Source organism: Gallus gallus, chromosome 11 (assembly GCF_016699485.2).
Source record: "Gallus gallus isolate bGalGal1 chromosome 11, bGalGal1.mat.broiler.GRCg7b, whole genome shotgun sequence".
Classification (NCBI taxonomy): domain Eukaryota; kingdom Metazoa; phylum Chordata; class Aves; order Galliformes; family Phasianidae; genus Gallus; species Gallus gallus.
In genome coordinates this window covers 19,139,996-19,154,009 of record NC_052542.1, presented here as the reverse complement: position 1 = coordinate 19,154,009, position 14,014 = coordinate 19,139,996, and the positions used below count along the sequence as shown (strand labels likewise).

Genomic DNA, 14,014 nt, shown 5'->3' with positions numbered 1-14,014 from the left:
GGAGTTTATATCACCAGTCTTAGATCAAAGTAATGACCACAGCCAACTTGTCCTCATCCCCTCCACCATCGGAGACCTTGCACTGACAAGCACCAGCTGAAACACTTTGGCTTTTCTTCTTCCTTTCTATTTGAGCAATTCTAAATCTGAATTTTAAACCCTGCTTTACAGTGAGCTGTGGCTATGTGTCTGGGCTAACTGCTGATACCTGATGCTGTGCACTGGCTGCCACTCCAGCTGCAGTCTCCGATTTGTTACTTGGGTTGCTTTTACACCAGGCTGCTCGTGGCACAGTACTTACTGGAGAACTGTTGACAGAACAGTCTAAGTGCCCAAAGGCCATAAATAAAACATTCAGCAGGCAGCGCTGAGTATTCTCAGCAGTTTTGATTTCAAGCCTTTCAAAATGAAGTATATAAAGAAAGTATGATTTTATTTTTTTTTAAATTCTGTACTACCTCACTATTAAATACCTGAAGGTAAAAAAAAAAAAAACCCACACACCACCACCTCCTTTAGTGACAGGATAATCTGACAGAGCATGCTGGCACTCAAAAAAACTGCAGTTCTATGAGGCAGGCTTCTGAAAGGGTTAAACGGACAGCAAGTGGCTGTTGTATTAAAATATTTGCTGTCCCAGTAGGGCATTAATGAAGAACCTGACCGCAGGGGTTTGGTCCTCCCGTAAGTTGCTTTATGGTGAAAAGCAGCTGGCTCTGTGTGCTGCTGAGCCTGCAGTGCTCGGGGAGCAGTGCTGGCCCAGGAAGGGTGCTCAGCCCCAGTACAGCCCCAGCACAGCCCAGAGAACTTCTGTGGCTGTGAGCTCAGCAGCACCCCGTGCCCGGCCCAGATTCACACACGCTGTGGTCCTCAGAGCACTTTCAGTTCATGAGCTCATCCTCCATTATGAGTTTATCCAAGGCCAGAGGATGGCAGATAGGAATGAAAGGTTTCAGAGACCAGCTTTAAAACAATTTTGTGGGGAGACTTTTAATGGATCTTCACTTGTGAAGATGCCATAGGAATTTTAAGCTCAGGCCTTGTAGGAAAGCAGTTGAAAGCACCCTTAATCTGCAATTTAAATGGGCTTCCAGCAAAATCCACATTCTCAATTCAGAGCTCAGATGCAGCATCTGCAGTTTAAAAGATAAACTTACAAAAAGAAACAGTCTGTAAATTAAAGGTTAATACAGCTCTAAATCCTCTGGAATATGCACAACAGACTCTGTGGGCACCCTGACCCTACAAGCCCTAAAATGCAAACACCGAGGGAAGTTTTTGATGCAAATCAAACCTCAACCACACTTCCCTCTGCCTTTGTCACACCATGAAGGTACTTCAGAGCGGGGTGACACCAACTGCACAGCCCTGGCAGTGCCCACTGCTCCCAGAGTGTCCCCGTCTGGTCCCAGCACCTGGGGGCACAGCAGTGACAAACAGATCCTCACTTCCCCCCCCCCGCAGTGTTCTGTGTGTTCAGCAGATGCTGACAGACGGAGTGATGTGGAGTGTCTTCTAAACTTCTGGTAGGCTGATTAAAATGCATTTAAAAACAAACAGAAACAAAAAAGTTTCCACTTCAGTTTCCTGTATCATCAAAAGACAAGAACTTCTTTTATTTGCAGCTCAGTGATGCCATCAATTCTCTGATTCTTTTCCTCTTTCTAAAACTTGAAAACCCAAGATACTTCCTTTAAAGTCCTTGCCTGGAAAAACACCGAGCTTTCATACACTGACACCCCACAGAAACACCGACTGTCAGCCCAGCAGAGGGGTGAGATCTCAGCTTTGCCGTATTACAAAATTCTGGCCCTGTTATCTCACATTAATGCAAAAATAGTGACCAGATTTTAATGAGATGGCAATTTGTTATGTCTAAAGAATTCCTCTTATGCATATTAAAGCCAACACACCCCCAAAGATGACAAATAATACCACAACAGAGAGTCAGGGACAAGCAGTGTGCTGCCCAATGTGGATGCTGGCAGACAGGAGTATTGGTAACATATAACAGCCATAATGGGTGCTATCAAGGATCGATCCATCCCAAATCCATGCAGAAAGCAGCCACTAGCAGTGGAGCTCGTAAGAGGAAACAGGGCAGATGCATAACAAACCTTCCCCAGTACATAATCAAAGCTTCCAGCTACCAGCTATTTGAGAACCTATGGAGCCAGAGTTTGCATCTCAATTACCATTTAATGAGCACCAATGTACCAGCTCCTCACATATCTGTCCCGCTCCTTTTTCAATCCACCTCCTTGTCTGCTCTCTATAACAACCCACAGCAATGAGTTCACAGACAAATGATGCGCCACACAAAAGTGCATTTTTCCATTTTAACCCTGTTGCTAATCATACCAGGTGCTCCTTATTTTTCTGCTTTCAGAGTAAGGCGAGCAACTGCTGCCCATTCCTCTGCTCTGCTGCAGCCCGGACCTGTGCATTAAGCTAATTCCAAAGTGTATTTATTGCCTTCACATAAGTCATTCCATCCAGCTGCTGTACCTGCCACTTCCCTGGGCTTTCGCTGGCTGTTTCATTTTTAATCCTCCCTGAGATTAATCTTTCTTGTTCAGCCTCTGCTCTCAAAGGACACAAACACATCCCCATAGGACGGGGAGTAGGAGGCGAGTGCTGCCTGGTGGTGGAAGGGGACTGCCACCACCTCCAGCTGGGTTTGCAGCTGCCCTCTGTTCTGGTCATCTTTGTCTCTTTCCATGACAGCACAGACCCAGAAAGTTTCAGTGTTTCTAGTTTCTCGAGTACTGACATTAAGGAACCTTCTTCCCATTTGCTCTGCATCTCCTTGTTAACAAAGAGCCTCTCTGAAGGGCACGCTGCAGCCCAAACCCTATCCCACCTCCTCCAGATCCCATTCCCTGAAAAAAGTTAACTCAGCGCTTACAAAGGCAGAAAAGGAAGACACCGAACGAAGCGAACGCGTGCACTCCGTCGGCAGTCTGGCCAGCAGCGTCTTTCTTCAGTTGTTCTTTGTTTACACCAATTCCGATGGAGCTACAGGTTCTGAACTAGTGGTTCTCAGGAAGCTGTAGGAGACGTTCAAACTTGGCTCTTGCTCTCGCATTGATCCCTTCTGGAAATTCCACCTGTGCAACAGATGTTGGGAACTCGTGCCTGACCTCTTGCTGCAAGTCTGCTTCAGACTTCTGTGTTCACGAGGACACAAGACTTTGCTTCTGCTGCACTACGCCTGCACTGGTGAGGAGTCTGCACAATCCCCACCCGTCTGCTCAAACCACTGGCACAACCCAACCCCAGTGGTGTACCACGCTCATCAGGCTGTCCTAACTGCGACAAGAGGGGTCCTCCCAGCTGCCATCTATCCCAAGCCCCCACAGCCACCTCGTGCCATCTTAGCAACGGCATCGCACATTTACAGCAGTACTCCTGCTTCCCAGGAAGTTTCTCTGAGAAAATAAAAAACACCAGTCACACAAAGGAGATGAGAAGACGTGGTCAGAGGCACAAGTACAGCACTCTCCCGGTAAGAGACAGATTAATAACAGAATTTCCAATTTAGCTCCAGGATTTTAGCAGGACAGTAGAGGACTCTGGGGCAACAAAAGGATAAAGGATCACCAGACCCCACTGGTTCCTCAGGCCCCACAGCTGTGCTGCTGACGTGGGAAGAGGGCTGGCTGATCAGAGCTATTACGGCGCGCAGGACAAAGATGGCAGCAGAATACCAAACCTTCCCCAACACTGGAAGCAATGCAGATGCCTGAAAGGTTCACCAGACTATGGGTAACAGCGTCTCCAGATCACACTTCTGGCAACAGGTAGCAGCAACAGAAGAGGCTCTTGGGCAGTGCAAACAGCCAAAACCAGGTAATTTAAGATGAAAATGGCAAAAAAGCAGAATAAGGAGGATTGTGTGTGATAAGCCTAGTATGTGCTCTCACCCAGCAGCATCTGGAGAGGATTTTCTCCAGCAGGCAGGGAAGAACTCGATTACATCCAGTTAACTGTGCTCTAAACTGATTATGCATGTGCCAGGCTAATGGATTACATTAGCAAGAGGAAAAATAACATCCAATCAATCTCAATTTACTACAGACCACACCAAGGCCTGAGAGAAGAGAAACCATTCTGTGAACTACCCCCACTCCCACTGCACCTTTTCAGCTATCAAAAGAGACGCGGCATTACAACCACTCTGAAGATGGCAAGAACTGCATGGAGGACTCAGAAAACAGCTCACTTTATCCATAGAGGTCAAGCACTGACTCCCATAATGCTGGTGCAGGGTGCTCTGAATCCTGCCTTCTGCTGTCCTCTACCACAGCAGGCAGGTGAGCTGTTGGGCAGAGCAACATGAGCTACGTTTTATGATACTCTTAAGTTTATCAAAACAAAGAAAATCCCATACTGTGCGTTTCAAGACTTTATACAAACACACGAGTAAGCTCACCGTAACACAATAGAAAGCACAGCACAGATATCATAGTAGCAAAGTCCTGCGCTGCAGCAGGTGATATGCTCAAATGCCACAGCTGTGGGCACAGAAACAAATGAAAGCATCTGCTTACCCTAGTAAGGCCTCAGGTATGCACGGATCTCCAGCGAGATACCCTCACCTCCACTGCCAGCCCTTAAGTGAGCTCTGGAAGGGGTGGGTCCTGGCTCCAACCCTTCTCGTCACTCGGGTACACTGCATGCACCTGAGCTCCCCTGGGCTGGCCCTGCCTTCCCTCCAGGTGCTCAATCACTGCTTCAGACTGTGACTCAGCATTTTTGTTACACTCATGTATGGACCACACAATTATTTCACTACTCTGATGTGTGTTACTCTTTGGTGTTTCACTGCTTTCACATCAGAAGCAAAGCAAGACTGTAGCAACTCTGAGCACTGCCAGGCCTCTTACGAACCTCAAAAATAACAGTTCCTCCTCACCTGAGCAGAACATTACAGGAATCTTAGTGCACGAGGTATAGTTGTTTGTGCATGCCCTCCAACCTTTTCTCCAGTTGCAGTGCGTCTAGAGCTCTAGAGCCCCAGTTGGTTCTTATCTAGTAAAAACCACTATCAATGAAGAGTCTGGATCAAAAATTTAAGGGAACAGTGTTAAGTATCAAAACTCAGAGTTTTCAAATACCTCTTTTGTATCCCAAATTGAATTCCACACTGTTACAACGGGAAAGATTAATGCAGTGGAAGGGCAGTAGTGGAGCACAACAACAAAGGGACCAGAGCAGATAGGCTGGTACTTCAAAGGGAAAATAACAGTGCTCATTCATCTCACAAGAGCGAGGCTCACAGGGAAAACTCCACCAAGGAGGAATCTCCAACCAGAGCTCCTTCCCCAGTGGCAGTCAGCCCTTCAATGGGGTTTAAGAGAGGGGCAGCCAGGCTCCACCCCTTCTGGTTGCACAACTGAATTGCCTTCAGCTGTGCTCCCAGGGCTGACTGGGTCCTCTCCCCAGGTGCTCGATAAGTGGTTCAGGCCGTGACAGTTACCAGACACACACACAAGACTTGACTCCTCAGCTGCCTTTTTGAAGTCTCGGAGCAATATTTATATTCCCACCTTCCAAAGTGATTTTACTGTCTCAGGTCCCTTGCATATCTGAGCAGAAGCACAAGGGAAGACCCGACTGCTTCTGAGCTGGAGTCCTGCATTATGCTGGTTGCCATCACAGTGACTTTGGTCTTGGTGGCAAGCTCAGCAGAATTGTACTCTGTTCTTCAACTGACCACTTCCCTGTCAACTTCAGAAAAGTCCAATGATCGTGTTTCTAGGCAAAGCTTCTGAACTGGTCCTGGTGATATCCTTCCTCTCTGGATATGCTAGAACTGCTCACTCCTAGAAAAATCTGAGTATTGAAAGATAATGTATCTGCACCATAACATGGGTGGGATACTGTATCACTCAGTGTCAAGTTTTAAAATGCATAAATAAAAATAACTGAGAAACAATCAAAAAAGAAAAAAATATCATCTCCTTACACATACGTATTTCAATATAAAAAAATATCACCGTATTTGAAGAAAAGTGGGGAAGAGTATGAGGACAGATTAAAAAAAAAAAAAGTGAGAGAAAGAAGGCAACCAGCAGCATAGCATGTGTGAATGGAAGGTATGCAGCTGCTTAGATTTATGGCAATTCGTACCTGATTGATCATACTAAAGCCATTATGGGATGATTAGAGAAAAAGGTGAAGCTTTAAGTCCAGTGAAAATCAATAGAAACGTCTGGAGCAATTCTGCTGCACAAGTGAAAGGACTATTTACTGTATCCGGAGCTCCTCTTGGGTTACAGCCCACAGGGTTCAGGCCAGCAAGGGGAGGGGGTTGTGAGCAAGAGAAGTCAGGGAAAGGAAGATGGCTGTAAAGACACAAAATGAGGCCGAAACAAACAAACACACGAAGAGAGGAAGGAAAACAAGATGGCAGTCCCAGGCCAAGTATTACCACGGATGGAATCCTGCAATGCCTCCAAACTGCGTGGCCATGTGCACAATCATACGTGCACTCGTACACAGGTTTCTCTTCCCACCTTCTCCCTTTTCCAGTGTCAAGCAACACTTTCCTTACAGATCCTGGCATTAACACATGCAGAGCATAAACACACAGTGATGGCAACCCTCTTCCATCCTTTCTTCCATCCTTGCTCGCTCCACTCAGCACTCTCCATGCCAGAATAACCCATTTCTTTCAGAAGAGCAAAAGCCTTCAGGTTCTTCTGAAGCATCTCATGTGGGTTAACAATTCACCTTACGAAAGGGAATAAACTGTGGCTAATTACATCTTGCACATTTTCAAAAATGACTGCCATTTGTTGCATATAAAAGTGCCATCTGACACACACGTGAAACTAAGACACTGAAGACCCCATTAAAGCATCCCGAAATCAACGCTCGTTGGCTGAAGGCTTTAAAATCTGCAGGCGCTGTGATAACAAAAGCCAAAACCCCGTATTGCACAAGTGAGACTGGGTCCTGCTGGAGAGCGCTGAGCAGCCTGTCTCCAAAGGATCACAATCCACTGAGGTTCAAAGGAGATCCTCCTTTGTTCCAGCACTTGGGCAATGAAGGAAGATGAAGCAAAGCCAACCCTTACCTTATAGAGCTTCAAGCTGGCCTCATGCCTCGAGTTCACTGTGTGAAGACGCAGCTTCTCTAGACTGTTGGTGTAGTAGTCGCAAGCATTGCATTTCAGATGCACCGGATTCCCAATGGCCACACACTTCAGCCTCCACTCGTTGGCCTTCCCACCCTCCTTGATGTGTGCTACCAGCTGGTATTTCTGTACATGCTTGTCCGTCTTACAGTGGAGCTGGAAGTTTGCCTTGAGCTGTGTGTTGTAGCGGCACAGCTTGCACTGGTATGAATCTCCCATCACTGCCTTCCATTCATCTTCAGGGAGGCTGCGCTCCACGTTCATGTGGAGGCCCAGCATGTCCAAATTATCTGTAGTGAACTTGTTGCACACAGCACACTGGAAGAGCTTCAGTGATGGGTCATTTGTCTGCGTGAAACTCTCACCCAAGTTCATTAGCTCCTCAGACACCAGCTGTCCACCGCCTAACCGCATGTCCAGGGGGATCTCTCCACCCACTGCACGAAGGAAAAAGGGGAGAAAGAGGTCAGAAAAGCTCAATCCTTCACTTGCCAGAAGAATAGCACGCAGCGGAACATATGCTCCCACTGCAACTCTTGCACTCACCAAAATCATAGCAAAAGCAAAGCACTGCTGTCCCTTCATTTATCCCTCAATTCTGTACTATATCTGCAGAAAAAAAAAGAGGAGCCAGCATGTAAGGCTGGGACAGGACTGCAGCAGCCCTTGCTACCTACCTTGTAGACAGACACCAAGCTCCGAAAGAGAAGTATCCAACCCTCTGCCTGTGAAAGCTGACAACAAAAGCTCTACTTCTTACAGTGCTTCTGAGAAGGAAAAGTTCCTTAGCACTGCACTGCAATTCTCTGTGGTCGTATCAGGAACAGGACAACACTTTATCCTATTTTTAATTGCTTACCTGAAGAAGCAAGAAATGCTGCCTTGTGCAGTACCTGAGCACAGTCTCAAAAAGGAAAAACAAGCAAAGAAGAACAGACCTTGGCCACAAGTATGAGCATGATACAGTTACAGCTACACGAGTATTGCACAGTTAGGTCACCACACTGCAGTCAGAAGCAGACAACATGCAGAACATGGCATGTACAAAACCCAGTCTGAACAGTGCCACTCAGATCTGCTCTCTCATCCAACAGTTTGAAATGGCAGCCTCCTAAAACCAGTGCTGATAGATGCTTTGTACATCCAAGGAAAAGACAACCATTATTACTAATGGGAGTGCAATAACATGTCAAGGAAAACCAGCAGGATGCTTGCTGTCTTTAAATGTCATAGATCTACCGTTCAAACCGAGAGCTGAACTCTGTTCACTTACAGTAAATGAATACAGCAAGCTCTTATTTACATCAGAGTACTTTGAAGATACGGACAGAGACTTTTTTCTAACATTAACTTTTTATGTGAAAGCACAGAGACCCACCACGAGCCTCTTCTTAGGACCTTTGCTCCACCTTGCTCTCTTTTTCCATTTTGAAGACACTTATGCTCCGCCTGCAGCTTTTCGGTATTCTACTTTGATCTTATGTCATAGCTTGGCTTAAAAATCTGACTCTATCAAAGAAACCTTCAGGCCAACAGTTACCCAGCCCATCAAAAAGTTTCTTATGGTTCAACCTGCTTGCTGAGAAACAGCCACCACCGCGAGGCCGTGTCGCATTGGGGCGGGTACCAGAACTGCATCTCAACTTTCTGAAGGCATGCAGCCACAGCCGGTGCAGGCACCTGCACGGGACAAGCCCAGTGCCAGAGCCCTGCCCTTCTGCCAACACAGCCACGGTCCTCTTTCTCAAATCGTTTCTATCTTGCCATGCCATTGCTCAATTCCACAGCTACTCCTGCACTGCTGCTCACACTGCCTCACACAGAGAACAGGGGATCCATCACTTGCCTTCCACAGCCCGCATCTCCTAATCGCAGTAATGTTTCTAAGCATTCCTCTTAGGACACATCCTGAAATCCTCTCTTTGAACCCACCTTTCCTAAACGCATCGTGCAGTAAAAACCTGTAAGCAATATCTTCTGATTTATTAATATTCTTCTCAAGCTCAGTTTTGGACTGAAGAGTAAAAATGGGAAAAATGTGCTTGATTTCTAACAAAGTTCACAGCGTGTGTATGAGTTTAATGAGCTAAACTTGTGTCAAGTGCTTATTGACATGGGAAGGGCCTCCCTCCATGATCCTCAGCTTGAAATTTATAACCATCAAGTGTACTGCTCACAAATCACTTTCCAGGCAAGCTCACAGACGCTCAAGGCCTCATAATGCACTTCAAGAGGTTTCAGCTAAAATACTCCCAGCTCCTCTCATGCCAACCTCCCTTACTTCAGCAAGGAGACTCTGAGTCCCAAAAGGGGTGCATCCCAAGAAAGCACCCATAGATGACTCCGTAACATTACATGCTGCTGCAAGCTACATTACAAGCAATTGTCAGTTACAGCGGGTGGCAACTTGGAGCTACTGAAAATATACCAGACAAGCTCACGTCCTTGACCTCCCAAAGATGCAAGCTGAGACATCAAAGAAAAAAAAAAAAAGGAAAAAAAAGGAAAAAAAAAAGGGATAATTAAGATAATTACTTTAAGTTATAATCACTTGAGTTCCTCCATTTTCTTTTTCATTTTTTTAGTATCTTGTGTTGTTGTTCTCTCATATGACTTTCACGTCCTTCTGGACTAATAATAAACTGTACTATGAATAGCTGAAGGAAAGGAGAACATGCATGAGACCAATGAACCAGTAATGTAGTGCATCAGTAATAATAGCATCAATGGATGGACAAGGTCAGAGAGGGCAGAGAGCAGCACAAATAAATTAGTTCAAAGGAAGGCAGGTAAGTGGCAGATTTCTTTTCACGTACTTTCTCAAGGCACTGTGAAAAACCCTCAGCAACAGCAAAAACAATGCAGAAATAAGTCATTTCCATCTGTCATCCCCTAAGCGCTGTGTGGGACTCTACCGTGAAAGCAGAACTGTTACAGAGCGCTGCAGTGGCTGCTGTCAGTCTCAGGGGACATAAAAGCAGCTTGGTGGAGGAACTTGCCAGGAACTTATTCCCTACCCTATTCTAATTCTTGGGCTAAACTGTGGGGATAAGGGTGTGCCCCCCACAGTGCCAACACAAACATGATGAATGCTTGCTGTCAGGAAAAAACACATTTAGTAATTTATTTCAAAGTGCTTTTGTCAGTTGATGAGAGAAATAATCTTCCCTCCCTGTAGCCACTCCTCTTTCGTTTAATGACTCTCCTCTGGTCAGGCCTCAAATCTTGCCTATCATGCTGGTGTCAGAGGGATGGTTTGAGCTGAGTTTCTTCAGCAGAGGGACATCTACCAAACTCACCACAACTCTCAAAACACGCTTACCTTTTCTCCTCAGGGCAACACAACACGCAGTGCAACACCTCAGCCTCCAGCTCTGGGAGTGCTAGCAGCTCACAAAGTCACCCGAATAGTGCCCACGTCCCTCACCAAACCAAGCCCAAACCATCAGGCAACGCAGTGAAGCGTCCTGACTGCAGTTGCACTTAGCTGCAATGAGTAACTACTGTTCTATTACCTTCCTTCCAGGACTTTCACAAAATGAATCAAAAAAAGTGACATGCTTTCCTAGGATGACAAAACGTTGTGGCAGAATACAGAAAAGAATTCTCCGCTCCGTCCCTACTGTGCAGGCTCCATCCTTGGTCAACACACAGGCAATCCACTGCACTGCAGCTGCACTTCACCGTGAGTTGCAGAGACAGAACAAAGCCCGTGGCACAAACACAACTCTTCCCTTACACACAGGAACAGTGGAAAACCCTTCAATCTCACCTAGAGATGGAGCCATTGCTGCCATGGGATTGGTGGGATCAAGCTGGAATCCACCCATCATGAACTGCGCATCTGAGGAAGTGCTATCCATCTTCAGGTTGGGAAGGTTCATGTTCTGTGCCAGGTAGTACTGGTACAGCTCGGCCTCGGCGGGGGACGGCAGGCTACCGAGGCCCAGGTGCCGGTTGTGTTGGATCTGGGACATGTTTTGCTGAAGCAGCATCATGTTGTGCATGTGCTTCTCACTGGTCATGTGAATACGAAGGTTTCTGGCTACGTTGGTCTCATAGTCGCACACCTCACACCGCCACGTGGGTTTGGTTTTTGGTTTGGTGGGGGAGGGGGCCCCACAGGTGCTGCCAATGTTTGCGGCCGCAGCGGCCGCGGCTGCTGCAGCCGCTGCTGCCGCCCCAGCAGTGTGGCTGAAGACTTGCTCCCCCCCTCCGTTCTGCAGGTTTTGCATGTTGTTGAGATGCTTGTCAGACTGCATATGAATACTGAGGTTGCCTTTGGTAGTAGTGGAGTAGTTACAGACCTCGCAGCGGAAGGGCTTGTAACCACAGGTGTAGCTCTCACCCCGTGCCAGCCGTGGGTGCGGCTGCCCACTTTTGCAGTAGACACAGGAGCCCCCCGGCTCAGGATGTTTCTCCTTCATGTGCGCCTCAAGCGTCTGCTGGTACTTGTAGTGCCAATTGCACTTGGGACACTTGAGTGTCTTACATGAGTTGCGAGAATGCATCATAGTCATGTGGCCACCCAGCGACCGCGAGGAGCCCAGGACCGTGTCACACTTTGGGCACTCCACGCCGCTCCCCGAGGGGCACTCCCCACCCCCAAGTTCACAGAGGGGGCCAGCATGCTGGTGATGGGAGATGTAGCTCCCGTCCTCGCCCTCTGTGCTCTCATTTGGTTCTGGTGCTGTGGCATTGTCTTTATTGGCACTTTCATCGATAAAGTCCAGCCTCCTGCTGCCCTCTGCCACATTGGCTCCGCCGCCCTCATTGTTAAAGCTTAAGTGATTCCTCCTGTTTGCACCATCAAAGACAAAGGAAGAAGCAGAATTAGAACTAGTAGAAGCTGTGCCCCGTGACAGGGTCTGGAGCACGTTAGGCATTAAGGGAGAGTTAGAAATGCTTTGGTTTGAGAGAGCAAGGTCCTTTTTGCTGCTGCTGCTGCTGCTGCCACCTGCCACAGCCCCAGGGTCCTCCTGGGGCCTGTCCTCCAGTTCATCCTCCAACTCACTTGGAAACAGTCCTTTGCAACCCTCATCATCCTCGTCTTCTTCCTCTTCCTCCTCCTCTTCTTCCTCCTCCTCCTCCTCCACCTCCTCTTCTTCCTCCTCCTCCACCTCTTCGATGGGCTCTGCCTTCTCTGAGAGGCTGTCCTGGTCACCCCCCTCTTGCTTCTCCCCCTCTGCCACCCCAGGGTCCTTCCCCTCGGAGGATTTGGTGGGACTGGAAGCCAGCGGGCCCAGGGGGACTGAGGTAATTGGAGTCTTCAGAGCCGAGCTGGTCAGCCCACCCAGGTTGAGGAGCGCACCGGGGGCCAGGACGCCTGAAGGCGGCGGCTCCGCTCCGCCGGCCGGCCCGGCCTGCAGGGCCTGCTCGCCTTCCATGCGAATGCCACTGAATTTACCATAAAAACTGTGTCCAGGGCCTATGAGGTTAGCTGTGGAAACAAGAGGGTGCTGAAAGGTTTTGTTTTTTGGTTCCAGAAAGCTGACGAGAGGTTCCTTGTCTTTGCCTATCCCTTGGATGATAGCGGAGATGTTCTTATTGCTAAGAATTTTCCGCTCCTCCTCACTCAGAGTCATTCGGTGGTCGTGCACCGCGTGGGTCACGAACGAGCGGACATACCCAAAGGAGAGCTTGCACAAGAAACACATCAGGATGGGCTTCCTCTTCCCGTAGAGCACAAAGCCATCAAATTTGGACAGGTCCACATTGTTGGGAACATCTTTGGATACGCAGGAGCTTTTGGCAGAACCATCGCTGTTCAGGTAATCCTTGTTGCTTTTGTGTCGCACATCGAAGACGCGGAAGCTGTGCAGGACGGGGCTGATGCCCGCCAGGGCTGAGGTATTCGGGAAGGTCTGGTCTGAGCCCTCAAACCACTTCCCGAAGGATGAGGCTATGTGGAAGGTGTTGATGATCTGTGGGTAGACGGGGGCGGCGCCGGAGGGCTCCCCCTGCTTGGAGAGAGAGTTCGGGAGCAGCGAGGGGAGAGCCCCGCTGCCGCAGGCGGCCCCACTCTGCACCAGCTGGCTGAGGCTCTCCACGATGTAGGCCGAGCCGTCCGGCTGGTAGACAATCTCGCCGGCCAGGTTCTCCACATCGCTCTCCTCGTCCCCGTCCTCGCTGCTCTCGCTCCCGCTCTCCCCCCTCAGTGGCGGGGGTGGGCGGGCGCTGGTGCAGCGGTGCTCCATGTAGCTCTGCAGGCCGGCAAAGGAGGCCGCGCACTGCCCGCAGCTCACCTCCTTGCTGGCGGGCTCGGCACCGGGGCCAGCCACGGAGCTGCTCTCAGGGACGCGCTCAGGGAAAGGGACCCTCAGGCTGTCCAGGGGGCCGCAGCTCTCCGCCGCGGGCTGCTCCATGCTGCCAGCCGTGTCGGGGAGGTGGGTGCTGCTGAGATCAGTCCATTGCTGGTGCTGAGGGATGCCGCACCCATTGTCCTTCCCGGGGATGACGGGCGAGTCACAGCCTTCCATGGCAGGGCCGGCACGGAGCGCTCATTGCACCCGGTACGGCTGGGACCTGCAGGCGGGGAGAGAGGAAGAGAGGCGGGTGAGTCAGAGAGAAGGCAGTTCCATAAAGACCACGCACCACAGATGCCATGGGCATCCTGCTCTTTGGGACTGCAGGGGACGGCACAAGAACCAGTGCCCCAGAAGAGCTCTGGGGACAGAAGGCCCTGTGTAGGCTGCTAATGCAGCACCGGGTGTGCAACCACAGGAAATGAGCGACAGAAACTAACACGTGCTTGCCCCCACCAGGCTTCTGCAGCCACGGATGGGAGCAGGAAAGGCAAGAGGCTGATCAAAGAGACCTGGAGGTGTGGAGAACCCCTCAGTCCTTCCCTGGGGGGGGAACAGGCAGACT

General features: G+C 49.2%; 1 protein-coding gene across 6 annotated transcripts in view; it reads right to left on the bottom strand.

Moving 5' to 3' along the window:
* Positions 1–14,014, bottom strand: part of ZFHX3 (zinc finger homeobox 3) — a 511,657-nt gene that overhangs the window by 85,080 nt on the left and 412,563 nt on the right. For 5 of the 6 annotated variants that reach the window (XM_040707006.2, XM_046899383.1, XM_046899384.1 and 2 more), the window contains 2 exons: positions 10,917–13,669; positions 7,085–7,581 (listed from right to left, as the gene is read on the bottom strand). In XM_040707006.2, the coding sequence (XP_040562940.1) occupies positions 7,085–7,581; positions 10,917–13,623 (3,204 nt within the window). In that variant the 5' untranslated portion in view covers positions 13,624–13,669. Of the gene's footprint in view, positions 1–7,084; positions 7,582–10,916; positions 13,670–14,014 lie in introns of those variants that run through there. The other variant, NM_001293088.2, reaches the window with a different exon arrangement.